Source organism: Netta rufina (assembly GCF_964035555.1).
Source record: "Netta rufina genome assembly, chromosome: Z".
In the NCBI taxonomy this organism is placed as follows: domain Eukaryota; kingdom Metazoa; phylum Chordata; class Aves; order Anseriformes; family Anatidae; genus Netta; species Netta rufina.
The window spans coordinates 67,265,871-67,281,310 of NC_140126.1; the positions used below are offsets into that span (position 1 = coordinate 67,265,871).

At 38.0% G+C, this 15,440-nt stretch overlaps 1 protein-coding gene across 1 annotated transcript in view; it reads right to left on the reverse strand.

Moving 5' to 3' along the window:
- Nucleotides 1-1,090: 1,090 nt before the first annotated feature.
- TEK (TEK receptor tyrosine kinase) overlaps nucleotides 1,091-15,440 on the reverse strand; it is a gene marked incomplete at its 5' end in the record, with an annotated part of 40,392 nt that continues 26,042 nt past the window's right edge. Inside the window, 16 exon segments of the mRNA XM_084304743.1 lie at nucleotides 1,091-1,224; nucleotides 1,334-1,433; nucleotides 1,909-2,005; nucleotides 2,732-2,772; nucleotides 3,385-3,455; nucleotides 4,776-4,889; nucleotides 5,285-5,475; nucleotides 5,836-5,946; nucleotides 6,967-7,177; nucleotides 8,422-8,579; nucleotides 8,994-9,293; nucleotides 10,329-10,622; nucleotides 11,287-11,421; nucleotides 12,257-12,418; nucleotides 12,810-12,951; nucleotides 13,845-13,999. Coding sequence (XP_084160869.1) covers nucleotides 1,150-1,224; nucleotides 1,334-1,433; nucleotides 1,909-2,005; nucleotides 2,732-2,772; nucleotides 3,385-3,455; nucleotides 4,776-4,889; nucleotides 5,285-5,475; nucleotides 5,836-5,946; nucleotides 6,967-7,177; nucleotides 8,422-8,579; nucleotides 8,994-9,293; nucleotides 10,329-10,622; nucleotides 11,287-11,421; nucleotides 12,257-12,418; nucleotides 12,810-12,951; nucleotides 13,845-13,999 — 2,357 coding nt within the window. The 3' untranslated portion in view covers nucleotides 1,091-1,149.

The window sequence follows — 15,440 nt, forward strand, 5'->3', positions numbered from 1 at the left end:
CAGGTACAAGGGAGTGACCAGATCCACTCAGCTAGAAAGTCACCGTGATCCAACGGGCTGTTACGAGCCGGTGAGTCCCTGGGGGATAAGAGGAACATTTGTGCAAAGCATGAAATTAGCGGATGTGTGAAGTTTGGATGAGATAAGTCTGCAGGATCCCAAGTGACTGACTTCATGCCAGGAGATAATGCCAATCCTGTCTCTGTTTGTCTCACTTAAGGGCTGGAAGATCTTTCAGGCAGGCCATATACCACTGTTTTGAAGTATTTTTGTAAAGCATTTCTAAGAGGCTATACCATACAACAACCTGTGTAACAGATAAAATAAGAAAAAGTAAGTAAATCCTGCTTGTACATAATGAGTAGTAATTTATAATTATGCAGGGTAATTATCAAATGAAAATCAAATTGAAAAAGCCTCATTTATATCCAGGCTGATGTATTACATTCTTCAGTCCTGCACTTCACGATAATTGCTATATGGCTGCTTTAGATAGCATCAAACACTTCAAAATATATGCCTGTTTTTAGAAATTAGGCAAATACTGTCAAACTGGACGCTGGAAAAGCAATATTATTCCTTATATCTTACAAGTGTATTCAGCAGAATTCTTGAACAGATTATTTCTACAACCTTACTTTTACTTTCAAATAGGAACCTTAGTATTCTTGGTGACAATACTGGATTGGCATCTGCTTGCAAATACCACTGTCACATAGAACATAACATTCTTGTTTGAATCACAATTAAAATGTATATGAAATACTGCTGTAAGTTACTGACTTTGCTATCAGTAGCTCTTGAAAAGTATCAAACATGTCTAAGATGGCAACATGTAATTCACTACAATAATTGTAATGTATACACTTCACCTACATGACTAGAAAAGAAGAATACCCTGCATATGAAACAGCAGATTTTATGACTTCAGTCTATTCCTACTCAGAGCAGTATGTACACTTCTACAGTCTGTGGAGGCAGGGGTTACTGTGTGATATACACATAGATATCTGTAGTAAAACAGTATAACTGTATTATATACAGTTAGAACTATACACGATTCTACACAGCACATCACATTTTGGGCTCCAGCAGATTGAGTTTTGGTTTTGTTTAATACATCGTTGGTGGATGTAGATTTCTTCTGTCTTAAGCAGCTTCTTCAGCGGAGCAGTCAATGCCTGCATAGGTAAACTTCTCATATAGGGTAGTGTTCACATAGGTCTGGGAAGGAAGCAAGCAAAGAGTGTGATACAAGTTGCATTACCTCAAGAATCCTAAACTGTATTGAAAATATTCATGGCCTAATTCATTCATGTGGATTCATTCTTACCTTTCTTTCTTCTAACATCCTGTTCAGTGACACCAATATCTGAGCAAATGATGGTCTTTCATATGGTTTCTCTCTCCAGCACTGTCTCATTAGGTCATACCTTTAAAAGCAAACACCAACACAGGATGTTTTAGACACATAGGTTAGAGCCATTAGTTCTTGTAAATTTATTATTAATAAAATAATTTTATAAATTTTATATATAATAAATTTTATATTTATTATTTTTAAAAGGACTTGTATACATATCTGGATCTATATTTTCAACATTTGGTTTCTGTCTGGAAAAAAAATATTTTTCTATGGAATAATCAAGAACCTCAAGTGAAAGCCCAGCCATATTGCATTGAGAACAGTATATTTGGCAGGAGTGGGAAGCCTCGGAAAGGGCTCATTGCAAATAACAGTGCATGCTGGGCAGAAAGGACCTGAAATAATTATTTCCACTTGTGCACCCTTCAATTTTTAATGTAATGTTTGTTTTTATAAAAAAAAAATAGTTTATTGTAGACATTTGTTTATTTCCTATAGATTATGCTGTGTTTCGTTTTGTGTTTGCCGAGGCAGTTACTTACACTTCATCATCACAGTTGAGAGGCTTTTCCAGTCTGTACCCTTGAGGCAATTTTTCATAGAGTTCTGCACATGTCATTCCACAATATGGTGTTCCACCTAAAGCAGGGTTTAATCATTGTGATGAACACTATTTTTTTTAATTAAAAAATGTAATTTCATAGCAGATAGGAAAAACAATGACTGACTCAGTAACAAGTGGATTAGTCCAACATTAGACAGTATGTTTTTGTACCAGCCCTGTAGGTGATAAAAATTTATACTGGCTTTCATTTTTCTCTTCAAACTGTGCATTATGCATTATGGAAGCAGTAACAACAAAATAGCTTTTCAACTACTCAAGAACAAAACCAAACCAATCAACCAAACAAAAAAACAACAAATCCCTCAAATTTCATTAATGTTCAAAAATTTTCTTTGACAGTACTTGGTGAAGTTTATCAAAAAGAAGTATTTACAATGTAAATGTTGACTTAAAACTGAGGGGGATGATCAAAAACTACCCATCAACATTACAGCATTTTGGATTAAGGCTACAAATAATGTGATATGCTGAATCTTACATTTAGATATGCCCTGGGTTTTACAGTGCCATGAAAATATGGTCATGATGTTTTTCTCATTTAGAATGGTATCTGAACTGAAAATGTGATGATTGTATTTCCAAGAATACTGAAGCTAAATAAGGCTCTTTAAAATCAAACAGGAAAAAAAAAAAAAAAAAAGCAGAGTGATGCAAAGCAAGGAACTGTAGGCAGACTGAATGAGTAGAGGTTGCTTGACCCAGATGAGTTTATTTGTGCAGAACAAAATCCACATACTTACCTAAGCTAACAATTTCCCATAATAGGACACCATATGACCATCTACAAGAGAGGAGTATTATTGAATGCCACCAGAATGCAACAAGATACCATATTTTAAAATGGTAGGTAATTTTGCTAATAATCAGAGAACATAAAGAAATGTGAGTCAATCTCCCTATTTTTTTTTTTCTTACCAATTTTTGTGTAATTTTAGGGTTCATAGAACTGGAACGCTTGGAACGAGATCTTTAGCAAAATTAATTCCCTGTAAGTCCATCAGAGTTCTTGACTAGACTTAAGCATTCTCAGCAAAAACAGCGTTCTTACTGAATTGCTTTGCTAAATATCAGTTCCAGGTTCCTGACTAAAATACTGATTTTCTTTGACTCACCTGAGAATTCAGAAGAATTTTTTATTTCAAGTGAGAAATGTACCTCTATTAGTAACCCAAATCTAATTAGCTTGTGGACACTAGTTCAGACATTTCTGATGAAATAGAAGTAACTATTTTTGTTGTTGATTTCCATTTTTTCTTGCCATTTACTTACTCATACTGACATAGTTTGTGAGTTTTTTTGTGTTCAGTGCATGTCTTTATACTTGCTATCAAACTTTCCTTGATATTGAAAAAAAAAAGATTATTTTAAAAAGACCACCTTAAAACATACTTACACATCACTATTAGTGGTGTAAACGCTGTAATTCAAAGATTCAATTGCCATCCATCTCACTGGAAGCCGTCCCTGGAAATTATTTCATGAAAGTTGGTTTGTTGGTGGTTGGAATAACAATATAGAATCATAGCATGGTTCGGATTGGATTCTTTAAAGAACATATAGTTCACCCCACAACCCTGCCATAGACTGGAACATCTCCCATTAGACCAGATTGCCCAAAGCCCCACCCAACTTGGCCTTGCACACTTGCAGGGATGGGGCATCTATAACTTATCTGGGCAACCTGTTCCAGTGCCTCACAAAGTTACAGTGAAGAATTTCTTCCTTATATCTAATAAAAACCTCCCTCCTTTAGTTTAAAATCACTACCCCTTGTCCTGCCACTGCACTCCCTGAGTCTCTCTTCATCTTTCCTGTAGGCCGTCCTTCGGAAGGCTACAATGAGGTCTTCCTGGGGCCTTCTCTTCTCCAGGCTGAGCAGCCCCAGCTCTCTCTACCTGGCTTCACAGGAGAGGTTCTCCAGCCCCTTGATCATCTTCATGATCGTCTTCTGGACCCACTCCAACAGATACCACAATTTAATCCCCAGCAATTGTTCTACATGTTATATTTATGAAAATTGACTGTAAGCAAGCAAACTTTATTAAGTAATTAGACTTATTACTTTAGTTGTGTCGTGACTTGATTTGTATGTTTACATACTGAAGGGACAGTTCGAGCTAAAGCTAACAAAATTTATCCAACCAGCATCTCAAGACAAACTGGAAATAATCCTTGAGTAATGTCATGAGTCTCTAAGCAGTCCCATTCCCTTGATCACCCAGTGTTATTCCTAGACTGTGGTTGTCTGATGTTTATTAGACATCTTTCTCTTCTATGTCTTCCAAAGCATTAGCTCTGGAGAGCTGTTTTATCAACTCATAGATCCTAGTGTATCTGTTATTACCGTTTTGTTAACTTTGTGCTTGTTCAATAAAATTAAACTAGATTGCCCCAGCTAGATAAACTCTGGCACAAAAATATAATTCTCACAGCTCCATTACACATCCATCATACATCAAATGTATATTCTATGCATTTCTATATAGAATTGAACTAAATCTCATTACTGATTACAAAATTGGTTATTTTACTGCCATCCATCTTCACAGAAGTAATTGTCAATTATATATATTATAAACTTGTTATTGAGCTGATTTACAGGTAATGCATGTGTATTAATAGTTAATATAAATATTTATACATGTTAGTATATTATAAGTATTTATACATGTATATAATTGGTTCTGTAGTACCTATGAGTTTACATTTTTGTTTATATTACACTACAAAATAAGAAACAAGAAAACAAAAATGAGAACAGACTATATGGCTTTTGAGTCTTACCATGGTCTTCTTAACATAAACTTCTTGACCTCTGGATAAACCAAAGTCAGCTATTTTTGCAACATAGTTTTCTCCAACCAAGATGTTTCTTGCTGCCAAATCTCGATGAATAAACTAAAATTAACAAACAAACAAACAAACAAACAAACAGAAATCACTATGGTATCTGTGAACTTGAAATGTGTTATTTCGATGCTCCACTGAAAATTGGAAGCATTTAGAATAAAAATGAAAACCAAAACAAATGGCTTAGTATGCCATTACCTAGAACATTTTAAACTGTAGCTAAAGATGAGAGCAGTTAGTTACATCATTTGTAAGTTTGAATGCCTCCTCCTTGATTCCCTGTGACATAGTATTTGATAGCTCTGAGTGAACACACCAAAATAATGGTCACTCTGTGTGTGCTATCAAAGCTAAAATTAAAACCTTATATTGATCTCATTTAAAAGCATAGTCCCTGAAAAATGAATACTCTGCCCTTGGTGGGTAGAAAATTTAGGACTGACCTGTTTCTGGCTCAGGTAGTCCATCCCTCTGGCAACATCTGCTGCAAAATGGAGAAGTTGCTGAGAGGAAAGTGTAGATGCAGTACTGTTGGCAATGGCAAATGCTGGATCTGTCTCTAGCACTCTGCTTTTCCGAAGGAAGTCCAGTAAATTTCCATGGGGGGCATATTCAATGGCAAGGTAAAGATATCCTAATGAAAAATCAGATAGTAAGTGTATCACAAAGTAAAAGACATTCAGCAATAGTATTTGGAAACCTACAGTGATGTAAAATAACAATAAAATAAACAAATCAGATTCATGGGGAAATATCAAATGGTGTAATTCCTACGTGTGATAGAGAATTTAGAACTACTGGTGAACATCATTTCTGATGGATTAACATGGACTTGTAGCTTTAATGCCAAGTGTATTTGGCTTTTTAACCTAAGTGTTGCACAGAAAAACCTGTTCATGAGCTGGTGTTTCTATGGACAATATGAATCTATACTGTTTTTGTTGTCGTTGTTTTTAATGATTTTTTGAAGTGCATGTATTCAATAGTGTCTTACCCCGATGTTCACATGCTCCCAGAAGATTTATGATGTTGGGATGATGACCAAGTTTACAAAGGACTTCAAGTTCTCCAGCAAAGTCTCTGTGGTCATCTTTTGAGGCATACTCTGAAAATCAAATCAGTGTTCATTTATGTTTTCCTTTGAACTGAATTTAGGATTATATTGTTAATTGTGAGGACTCTGGGCTGCCTGGGGCACTACAGCTTCATTCCCAATAGAAAGAGGAAATCTCTAAGATACATTACTTGAAAAATTATATTTACTTGAAAAATATGATTTTTCATTCAAAGAGGAGAAAAAAAAAAAGGAGAGAATCTAACGTTTGCAGCAGCCATCTCCAGAGAAAGAAAACATTTTAATATTACACAACTGTCACTTATTTCAAAAGTTAAAAAGTCATAACAGATCATACTGCAGCTAGCTGCCTAAAAATCTTTCCTTTTGTGTGCTTGTGATTATTTCTGCCTGCATGCAGACCTTGGCTCATTTTTTAATGTTGATTTTATTTGAGTGTCTCCCAATTTGCCTACATAACAATCTAGTGAATCGCAAAAAATACATGCGTTCTTGCAGTATTCCATGCGTTGTAGTTCTCTCTGGAACATGACAGTCAGGCCCAACGAGTACAAAGAAAGCAAGTGACCCTTGATTTAGTGTATGTATGTACAGATGCAGAGATGTAGTTATCTGTGACTGGATGAGGTAAGCGAGATACCTAAATGCTGTGCCCCAAGGCTAGCTCAGTGCACCTGTTTCTATCAAATGCATGTTTTAATGGCTCCTCCTCTGCAAATAAATTCACATGTGAAGTTTGTACTAGTCTGTGAAGTACAAAATTCATAATCCTTAATGATGTTAGCATTTAAAGAGAAATATAGACCAACATGACAGAGCAGAAATGTAGTCTTTGCCAGAACACAAATCTTGGCCTAGTATCAGCCATTATAATGTCACTAGTAATTTTGAATATTTATTTAAACATTAGGAGGGGGCTACTAAGCACTTCTTAAGACAGAGGAACACTTGGAAAAAAAAAAAATCCAACCAAACAAACAAACAAAAAAAAAAAACACAAACAAAAACAGCCAAGAGAAGTCTACAGTCTCGGAGTCTGATCTTTACTACCTTTCATCCTTTTAATTGCAGCATCCATGCGTAAGCCATCCTTCTTAATTCGTGCTTTCAAGACTTGTCCAAAGTTACCTTCCCCGATCACATCTTGAAATTTGATGTCATTCCACTCAAGAACTGGATAAATGGTGGGATCTGGGCTGTTTTTGGCTTTCCTGCTCAGAGTGAGAGTACCTGAGTTAAACTGTACAGCTGGCTCTTCCCTCTGTAACAGAGTTAAGCAAATGACATTAAGTATGATTTCTTCTTTACTGAGCAATACCATGCTTACCCTCCCTGAATACATATGTGCTCACTGGTGTACGCATACACACAACCTGAACCATCTCCTGCTTACACACGAGTGAGTACATTAGCAAACTACACCTACTTTAGACACTGGCTGCATCAAGCACTTGTGCCTAGATCTACAAAATTAATCAGACTCCTAATTTATCCATAAGTACCTTTGTACTAGGCATCCTGAACAGTTTTCCAATTAGTGAACGTGAAAGAGATGGGCAAAAATCATTTGAAACAATTGATCTTAGAACCAGTTTTAAGTCTCAGGGCAAGATTTATCTCTTTGTTTGTCTTGAGTAAATTCTGTGCTAATCAGGCTCAGTAGGAAGACTGAAGAAAGACAATGCAAGGAAAGAAAAGAGACAGGAAATGATTCTCTGCCATACTTGAGACATCTTCACTTCAGCCACACATGCCCAATAAACACTTTTTTGGGGAAAAGTTTCAAGAGAAGGAGCAGGACCTATTCTGTGTGGCCTGGGGACTCTTTTTGTGGCCTGGAGACCATTCATCTTTTTGAATGAGTCCCCTTTTTAAGAAATAACCTGTGGAGATCCAATTGGAGGAGTTCCTTGGCCCAGCTTCATTCTCCTTTGTGGGTTCCCCTTTGAAGTAAGAGATAACACTGGAAAGCTGAGTGAGGCAGAAGCTACAGCAGGATACAAGTATATGCAGAGAGAGACCTCTACGTGATAGTACAAACTTCAGCAATTTCATCACTGCCAAAGCTATGATGTTGCCATTGACTGATCCCTGCTGTCCTCTCCCCAGGTTAAAAAGATGTGGCAGATCAGTCACTGATGCTCAAAAGCAATGGTTAAAAGTACTGCAGTTTTCAAAATGACATAACTTCACAAAAGGAAAACAAGCTCTTCTATTCTGCATGGCTTGATACTTGTCATACACAGGGACAACAAGACAGAAAAGAGAAGGATGAATTGTGTGTATCTTTTTTCAAGTCAGGTCATCTGTCTCATAGCCTATAGCTATGATTGCTTTAGCTCTGGGTCACTAGCAACAGCACTAATGTCATACATGAAGAGGAGATTGTATTTGGAAAGGCCAAAGAAAAGGAAGTGAAAAAAACAAAAACAAAACCAAAACAACACTGCAAAAGATGGGGCAAAAATGTTTAGCCACACTGCTAGAGGAAAGCTAGAAACCCACCACCACATTTTGGAAAGCCTGAGCCATTCTGCGCTGGAAGTTGGCTCGCTTTAACTGCAGCATGATGAGAAAGGCCAGGAGAATAGTTACACAGGTCATTCCTGCAGAGCCAAGGATAGCAATAAGCAGCATTTTGCCTCCTTTGGATTCATATGGAGCTGTTGAGGAAGCACATAAAGAGTTTGTCATTTCCAGGTAATTCTGAAAAAGCCATGAACAATGCATAGCTAGACACTCCCATCTTATAAACAGTGTAAAGACATGTAGGTATATCCCCTTGTTTTACAAAAATGTCACAGACATTGTATGCTCTGATTTTCAGATTTGTGAGCACCTGCTTATTTCAGGGAGAGCAAAGCTGAGGTCACATTCAGTGATCTAATTAACTCCATTAATTTATGAGCTGTTGGGCACTTGCTAGTGAATACACACAAATGCTGTATGTTGCCACTTCACTGATGCCATGTAGGGAACTGAGAGTCAAAAAAAAGGATATTGTGACTTTGCTCTATCTAACTGGTTTATACCATCAGCCCTGGTTTGTGCAAGTCCGGCATGCTGGAATAACTAACCTTTAGTTTCTGGAAGAGTCTTCAGTTCAAAGGATGTGTTTGGATTGCTCAAGCCGATGTTGTTCTGAGCGTTAATCTGAACCTGGTACACAGTGTTTGGCTCGAGGCCCTTGAGATGGTATTGAGTAATGGTGGTATTCTTAATGATAATGTCAATGTGGTTGTACTCAGCCTTGCCATAAATTTTGTAGCTGATGATGATGGAGGAGATGGAGTGACCCTCGGCAGTTGTCCAAGAGATGACCGAAGATGTGTCAGTGGTGTTAGAAAACTTGATGTTGTACGGTGCAGGAGGGATTCCTGAGAACAGATATAAACACACATTAAGTGTTGGAGAGCACATCACCTCTTCTGCCTTCCCTCAGAGGCCAAACACTTTATGCAGTGTTTTTGTTGTGCTAAACAGAAGAATTTTGTTGACAAGCTTTGGTAACTGAGCACAACTGTTTTATGAACCATGTGCAGTCACCCATATTGCAGTACTCCATACTTCCAGTAGAGGTTGGAGTAGTATTCAGTGTAGCCCTGTCCTTGCAAAAAGGATATGAATGCTCTAAGCTGTTCTGCAAGGACAGCATAATTGCTTTAAAGTTAATGACTATAACCCCCATTCCCCCGTGCCGCTCGGGGGGAGGAGGTGGAAGAGGACTGATGGGGGGAAGGTGCTTTTGGTTTCTTTTCTTTGTTTCTCACTTCTCTAGCTTGTTATTAATAGGCAATTAACCATATTACCTAGTTAAAATGGTAATATGGTTAATTATTTAACCATGGTTGTGACCATAAGGGCACTGTTCGCACTCAGGAATTCAAGCACGGGCACTGATCTTGAGCATAGCTACACTGAAACTACACTTTGCTCACAGGGATGTGTACCTTTCATTGCATCTTCTTTTTGTTCCTTATAAGCTGACTCTTCCTGTATTGACATGGCAGAACTGCAGGGTCTGAGTGTTGTTTTTTTTGGAGTTAAAAAAGAGCTTAGATTATGAAAATCTGTGTGTTCATCACTACAAGGAGAAAAAAATGCTATGTGTGTTAGAAGCACAAATCACACTGATATTAAGACGTGAATTCCCAAGCTTTTCACTTATTTTTCCTTTTTTTTTTTTTTTTTCATAAAACTCATCATCAGTTCCTGACAATTCCCAAGGTAAGAATTCCTTTGAATACAGAGATTTTCTTTATAATAATAGTAATAGCAACCATGACAGGTTGTCATCAGGAACTGAGTGTTACCAAAACAAAGGATTTATTTTAATGTAGTGATTAAGAAACAATCATTCTGACCGCTGGGGGAAAGAGGAAGAATTAAACGGAAGTGAATCAGCTACTTACTGTCACTGAAAGTCCACGCATACAGGTAGTTGCTCCATTCTCCTTGGGACCTGGTGTTCACCCGTACCCTGCACATGTATTGCTGTCTGGGCTCAAGATCTTTAATGATCAGTGTGGACATATTTCCTGGCACTTGAGTAATAACACTGCTCTCGTCACCATTGTCATTCACGCTCTTCCTTTCCACTTCAACACGAATGTCGTCCTCTGTCCTCAGCGTTAAAGGATGCCATGACAAATTCAGTGATGTTGTGCTTTTTGGAAGGAGTGTGAGACCTTCTGGTGGAGGAAGACCTTGGAGAAGCCACAGTGAGACAGGGAACAACACTTCACATCTGGTGTGTAAACCAAAGCAGGGGTACCAGTTATTCCCAGCCACTTGCTCTAACTTAGAGTGATAAAGGGCAGTTCTCCCCTCCCACACCCCATCCAGTTACCAGAAATTTGCTGTCTTGTTTGGTAATTCCTAGTGGAATCCTCATTTATTTTGTACGTCAGTATTCAGTTTGGGCTGTCTCCTCAAGTGAACTGAAAACTTATCTGCTTGTTCAGACATTTTAATTTTTAAAGTAAATTGATCTAATAGTAAGTGAAAGGACCAATCTGGTGTTAGAAGGAAGGACTAGCATGCAAAAGTGTTTTCTATCTCCAATTCTGCTGCTTAGTCAGGCAAATTATGCATATTTTCCTTTCCCAGATCCTTCACTTCTAAATCAGGGAGCATAATAGAACTGTCTTACATACAGGGTTGTTTTCTTCACCCCTGTTTTTTGTTTTGTTTTGTTTTGCTTTGTTTTTCCCCTTTGCCTGAGATTATTTCAAAAGGCTCTCCATATTTTTCACATCTAGCTGCTGACATTGCTCAAATGAAACTGCTCTGGCCGATCAGGGAGCAGACCACAGACATAACCCTCCGAAATGGCCCTTTTCTGAAAAGCCAAGGTGATGGATGACTTACCAAGTGCAGCTGTTGTGAAGCTAGCCTGTGGTCCGGGATGGCCTTCCCCACCTTCCCCTTGCCGACTCAGCTGAACACAGAACTGATACTCTGTTTTTGGTTCCAGATTGTCCAGTCTTTTGGTTGTGCCTTTTACTGAGATGGAGAAAGAAACAGTAAAGCTGTATACCCCATACTGAAAAATTATAAGAAAGAAAAGGGCAGGAAAATACATGTATTCCTGAATGACTAGACATGGAAGGTAAGATACTCAGGCTCTTCTTTTGTTCCCAATTCACTAAGATAAGCTATTTGAAGCATATAATATGTGGATTCTTAACATAAGCAACATAAGCCCATAGTAACCGCTGGGTTCTGACCCAGCCCAAGGGATGTTTCCATCAATCCTTCCTTTGGGTCCGAGCAGGACTGGTTACTTCAGCAGTATGTATTTTGTGTGCAGATCTTGGGGTACCATGGATTAGAGTAATGATTGTTCACTTGTTTAATTTCCTGTAATGTTTCCTGTACTATTTTAGACAAAGTGGTCATCTCACTCACAAGCAGGCTTCACTTTACCCATACCATTCCTAATCATTATTTACGTAAAATATTTGTTGCAGTGAAGGGCACAATAAGCATACAGGAATACAGCAGATGCTTCAGTACCTCTCCATACTGCTCACTGCTTTTGAAAAACTGGAATTTGCACAGGACTTCAACAGCTGGGCCCAGCATTGAGTACTGTTTATCTTAGGGAGAAAGGGGGGAACCTTTTGATTACTGAAAATTGAATAAACACTTCCAACCACTGTCAGTGTACCACATTCACATTAACATTATACAGTACTGTTATGCAGAGCCACGTGGCCAGTCATAAAAGATTTAGCTTTAGGTTACAGAGACTTTTGAATCTGGGTCAAGGGCAGACACCAAATTATGTTTCAGTAAGTAGGTGAAATTTGTGTTTGAGAGAATTAGACAATCTTACCTTCTACAGACATCCAGGACTGATACCGCTTTGCTGGCTTGTACAGGAGTTTTGTTGACACAACAGGTCCATCTCCAAGATGTAACTCAGCATTGATATCAATAATGAGAAAATTATGTCCACTGTCTGTCAGCCGTGGGGCATACTGTGGCACAGGAGGAACTGAGCAAGAATGCAAGTATTAAACCAGCCTTTTAATTCCCTACATCAGTAAAACTCTGGTATCTTCCTACATCTACAGGAAAATGGGAGATGCTCTTCCAAACTCTTAAAAAGTAGACAGGGGTTTAGACCCTAAAACTCACTGTTTGTATTCTTCAAAAAATTTTTATAAAAAATTGCCTATTCTTTTAATCCTTACCATCACACTTTTATACCCCAATACAGTTAATTAGGGTGCCACTTATAAGAGGCTTATGTTTATATTCTGACTGTACATATTTATTCAGACATCTTTCTACAGCTCAGGAATGGCAAGCCCTGCCATGTTAGACTATAAATCTTCTTTTAAAAATAGAGAGGCAAAGATATTAGAAAAGATTTATGCTCTTACCTTTAACTGTAACTTGAAACGGTTTCTCTGCCATTCCTGCTACCGTCTGCACGCTGCAGACCCAGGTTCCTGTGTCACGGGGCTGGACTCGATTAATTGTAAACATAGCTTCAGAGCGATTACTGGTGACAATTAAGGAAGGCTGAAAAGAAAAAAGACATGGACCTGAAAACTGTGGGCATTACGGATTTTTTCCATTCCACTTTTCTCACAGTCTCGGAATTCATTTAGGGTTTAGTGGTGTCACTAGAGAGGCTCTATAGAAGTCAGTTCCATAGATTCATATATGCTTCAGTCCGTGAATTCTATTTCTACAGTTGAGGAAGCTCACATGGTGACTGCTGTGTTTGATCATGTATCTGATTTCATTCTATTTAAATCCTAATCCATGTATCTGATTTCAATCTGTTTAAATCAAAGGCTGTATATATATTCCTTCTTTTAGTGTTTACATAGTAAACATAACTTCAATACACAACGTAGATTCAATAATTGAAAAAATATTTAAAATTATTTAAAAATAATAATTGAAAATTGAAAAATAAATAATCGCTAGTATTTCAGAGACTATGATTAATTTCTACCCTATTTAGTAACATATTTTATATTTTTACCAGTTAGTCATAGAGGAAGAGCAGAATTAAAAGTAAGTTACTTATATATATTTCAAAGTATAATTTATAATTTTATCAACAAGTCAAGATTTTTTTCTCATTTTCAGGAATGTCAACATGATCTGATTTGGTTGTTCAACAGGTCCTAGTCTATGTGAGAGCCATTCATCTAAATCACTTTTTTTGTTTGTTTGTTTTTGCTAGCCCTGTAAGTCATGTGGATTCTAGCAAAGTTTTAAACTTTTTGGAACAGGAACTCAGTAAATAAAGAACAGCAAACAATGAGCAGTGTGATAAGCAATATGATAATCTCAGAATACTGGAATTTCATGTTATGCTTATAAAGCACAGTGTGCATTAAATACAGATAAAGTCATTATAAATATCAGAAATAACAGGAAGCAATTAATCAGCAGCCCACCCTTAGGACAGTTCCATCTTGCTTCAAAAGTTTAAATTCTTCAGATTTAGGAAGTGGCATTCCAGTAGCTATACAAAAAGGCTTGAACTCGACACCAGAATTGAGTTCCACAGGGTCTAGTAAGTTTTCTATCTGAGGTGAAAGATCTGCTGAACCTGCAGAATATATATAATATTTTAATGTCATCCTTCAAACAGAACTTTCAAAAGGCAGCATCAAACACGCTTAGGCATATAATGCACATGTACACTGGAAAGCTTAGGCAGCATACGTATCTGATCCTCCCTCATGTATGTGAGCATACCCACAGATATCCAAAGCTTACCAAAGTCAACACTGTTATAACAGAGTAAAGAGCATGTGAGAAGAAACAACCCCTCTATGCATTCTTCATTTCCTCTTTCGTTCCCTCTCTTTCTTGTACCTTTTTATATTCTAAGCACACACACACTACTTATGGCAAAATCATGCACACAATTTGCAATGAATGTGTAGTAACTATTAGCTCTCCATTATGTCTTTTCACAAGAGCAGTTGGATCACAATGGTGTAGTTCAGCTGGTTGTGTCATGGCTTTGTTTCTTTGGCTGTTTTATTTATTTATTTATTTATTTATTTATTACTTTTTGTGTGCATGTGTTTGAAAACTTTTAAAAGTTAACAATGAATTCGTCACTTTATTTAACAAGCAGAAATGATAGTTGCTGAGTGCATTTCATAAAATGCTGTGTGCCAGCCTTGCCTGAATCCAAATGTATTCTGAATGAAGTACATCCAGCTTTGCAAGCCTAACTCTGTCAAAGAGGCAGAGCTGCTTTAAGCTCTGGGGTAGTCCTAGTGTCTCTGTCATCAATTTCAGATCATGAACCTGGTGCTGTAGGAGTGTGTGCAGCTGAGTAACAGGTATGCAATAAACCTTAAAGGTAAAACAGCACAAACCTATCCAAAAGCTGATAGTAGGATGTCCAGCTCCTTTCAGTAATTGATATTAAGGCTGATGTCAAAGCCTACAGAGTAAGGACTGTAACACTACATTTAATGAAAGCAAGTCACAAAATCCCTGAATGATTGAGGTTGGAAGGGACCTCTGGAGGTCACCTGGTCCAACCCCCTGCTCAAGTGACACCTAGAGCAGGTTGCTCAGGCCCATGTCCAGGCAGCTTTTGAAGACCTCCAGGGAGGGAGACTCCACAGCTTCTCTGGGCAACCTGTGTCAGTGCTTGGTCACCCACACAGTGAAACGTTTCCTGATGTTCAGGGGGAACCTCCTGTGTTTCATTTTGTGTCCACTGCCTCCTGTCTTGTCATTGGACACCACTGAAAAGTGCCTGGCTCCATTTTCTTTGCACCTTCCTGTCAGGTATTAACACACATTGGTAAGATAGCCCCAAGCCTTCTTTTCTCCAGTCCCAACTCCCTCAATCTTTCCTCATGGGAGAGGTGCTCCAGTCCCTTCATCAACTTCGTGGCCATTTTTGGGCTCTTCCTGATACGGTTGCTGTATGGTTGCTGGGGGTCCCAGAACCATACCCAGCACTCCAAGTATGGCATCACGAATGCTGAGCAGAGCTGAAGGATCACCTCCCTCAGCCTATT